The following is a 2,372-nucleotide window of genomic DNA, read 5'->3' on the forward strand; positions in this document are numbered from 1 at the left end:
TATGATGTATATTTGCTACATCAAGTCAATGGCTTCCCCCATCGAATGATCTCATTTGTAATTGACTGCAAACACTAGTGGGTTCATTCAAATTGGGGAAGACTCGTGTTTTTCCCCCTTTTTTTACGGGTTTCCACTTAAAATTTTTGATGTCGCTTATGAATGTTGCACCCTCTCTTTTTATGTGATTGTGTGCTAGATTTTCATGTAAAACTAAGACGTTAAACTTTATATTTCTCTATAGTTGCGAAAATGCCATGCCGCAATAATAATATATGTATACATTTATTTTAATTGATTTAAATATTAAAAAAATCAACCACGAAATCAGTTGCTGAAATGATGGAGCACCTTTCAAAAACCTGTTGGAATGGCTAAGTCTTTGTGTTTCAGATCTGATGTATAAAATTTGTGATTAAGGTTTTATTTGGGATGATATTTTTATTGTTTATTAAAGTAGTTTTTTATATAAAAATTTTAATTTTTTTGTTAAAAAATTATTTTAAAAATCAGTAATAAAAACTGTAAAAAAAACCTAAATTTTAATTTTTTTGCTAAAAATTTATTTTAAAAACCACTAATAAAAACTTTAAAAAAAACCTAAACTTTATTTAAATTTATAAATTTCACCGAGTAACAGTAAGAGATCCCAAAAAAAAAAAAAAAAAGTTCGGTCATTAATTCCTTCCCTTTCACCACGCGTTGTAAGCCGGTGAACAGCATAGAAGCCGGCCGATGTACCCAAAGCAGCGCCTGAGCGGCCGGAATGCGTCCGACAACGCAAGAAGAAATCTGCTATGAGGCTGCTGGCTTCGAATGGACGATGGAGTCATCTGGAGATAGGCGTAGGCTGCCTGCTTCACGAGCGGGTTCCGAATCTGGATCTCGAAACCTGCCGCCGTTGGTGACGTGAAAGGGCTCGGCGGGGAGGAAACGATTAGCTCCCTAAGGCTCGTGTACACGTTGGTGCCGAGGGCGTTGGCGGCGGCGGCGGAGGAGGGAGAGTGCGCTGCGGGGAGGCGACGAGGGAAAGGGGGCGATAGCCAGCGGCGAAGCTCAAACTCTGATCCGTTGGAAGCGGTGGGGAGGAACATGCGGAGGATTGACATTGCTGATCCAGGAACGGAAGATCTTCTTGAATTTGCTGAATTGAACGTCACCAGAATTGGAATCGGAGAGAAATTAGGGTAGATGCAGAAGAGATGAGGGGAAAGACAGCGGAGATGGAAACCGGAAGGTCTGGCATCTCTCTCTATCTCTCTCTCTCTTTCATTTGACCTCACGAAATAAGGGTCAATATATATAATTTTTTTAATTAGCACGTTTTGCCGACCTTATGTAACATTATTTTCCTTTAATGCAATGGAGGACTCCCAAATTGATAAAAGATAACAAAAATGCATCTATAATAAGGTAGAGAAAGGTGCGCACAGTATGAATAAGATAGGAAAGTATGTGCATAGGGTGAGTCCCATCTCATTTTCTTTTTATTGAAAAATATTTATGTTCTAATATTTAAAAAAACAAGTCCCATACCTAATTAGAATTTTGGTTATAATTGTAGGAAATGTCATTCTCATTATAAATAAACTTACATATTTTATATGACAAGAATCTATAGTGAAGATTAGAGAAGGATAAGAGGCTTGAAGAATTACTAAATTCTACTTCATCATTGGTGGACCTCCATCATCAAACCTCCATTGTTGAGCCACATCGATCGGAACCAACATCATCAAACCATCGCTACAGGACCATTGTGTGGACCGTTGCCACATAACCTCTACATTAGACCTGTTGCGTCCTGGAGTATTCGCGGCGGTAGAGAAATATTTAGTTTAACATCTTAGCATTGTACGAAAATCCAGCACACAATCAGAAAAGTGAGAGGGTGTAACATTCATAAGAGGCACCAGAGTTTTTACATGGAAAACCCCTAAAAAGGGGGAAAAACCACGGGGTCTGGCCCAGTTGGAATGAATCCACTAGTATTTGCAGTCGATTGCAAATGAGGCCCTTCATTGGGAGAAGGCCTTGGATTGATGTAGCAAATGTACTTCATATAGATTGCATTACATGGTGGGAGTTACATATACATGTTTGTTTGGTCGGAAGGACCGTAGGCGGTAGGAGACCGGGGTCAGAAAGATCGTTGTCTGTTGATGAAGGTCGGAAGGACCATAGTAAGCGACGGAGGTCGAAAGGACCGTAATTGACAGGAGACCGGGGTCAGAAAGACCGTTGTCTGTTGATGGAGGTCGGAAGGACCATAGTAGGCGACAAAGGTCGAAAGGATCATAGTCGACAGGAGACCTGGGTCAGAAAGATCGTTGTCAGTTGATGGAGGTTAGAAGGGCCATAGTAGGCGACGA

At 40.4% G+C, this 2,372-nt stretch overlaps 1 protein-coding gene across 1 annotated transcript; it reads right to left on the bottom strand.

Annotated features, from left to right (window-relative positions):
- Positions 1 to 590: 590 nt before the first annotated feature.
- On the bottom strand, positions 591 to 1,279 carry LOC110095686. Its single transcript, XM_020821321.2, has one exon. It carries the CDS (start codon positions 1,107 to 1,109, stop codon positions 693 to 695), a length of 417 nt encoding a protein of 138 aa, XP_020676980.1. The 5' UTR covers positions 1,110 to 1,279; the 3' UTR covers positions 591 to 692.
- Positions 1,280 to 2,372: the final 1,093 nt, after the last annotated feature.

The sequence above is a fragment of the Dendrobium catenatum genome, unplaced genomic scaffold (assembly GCF_001605985.2).
Source record: "Dendrobium catenatum unplaced genomic scaffold, ASM160598v2 fragScaff_scaffold_1480, whole genome shotgun sequence".
Classification (NCBI taxonomy): Eukaryota; Viridiplantae; Streptophyta; class Magnoliopsida; order Asparagales; family Orchidaceae; genus Dendrobium; species Dendrobium catenatum.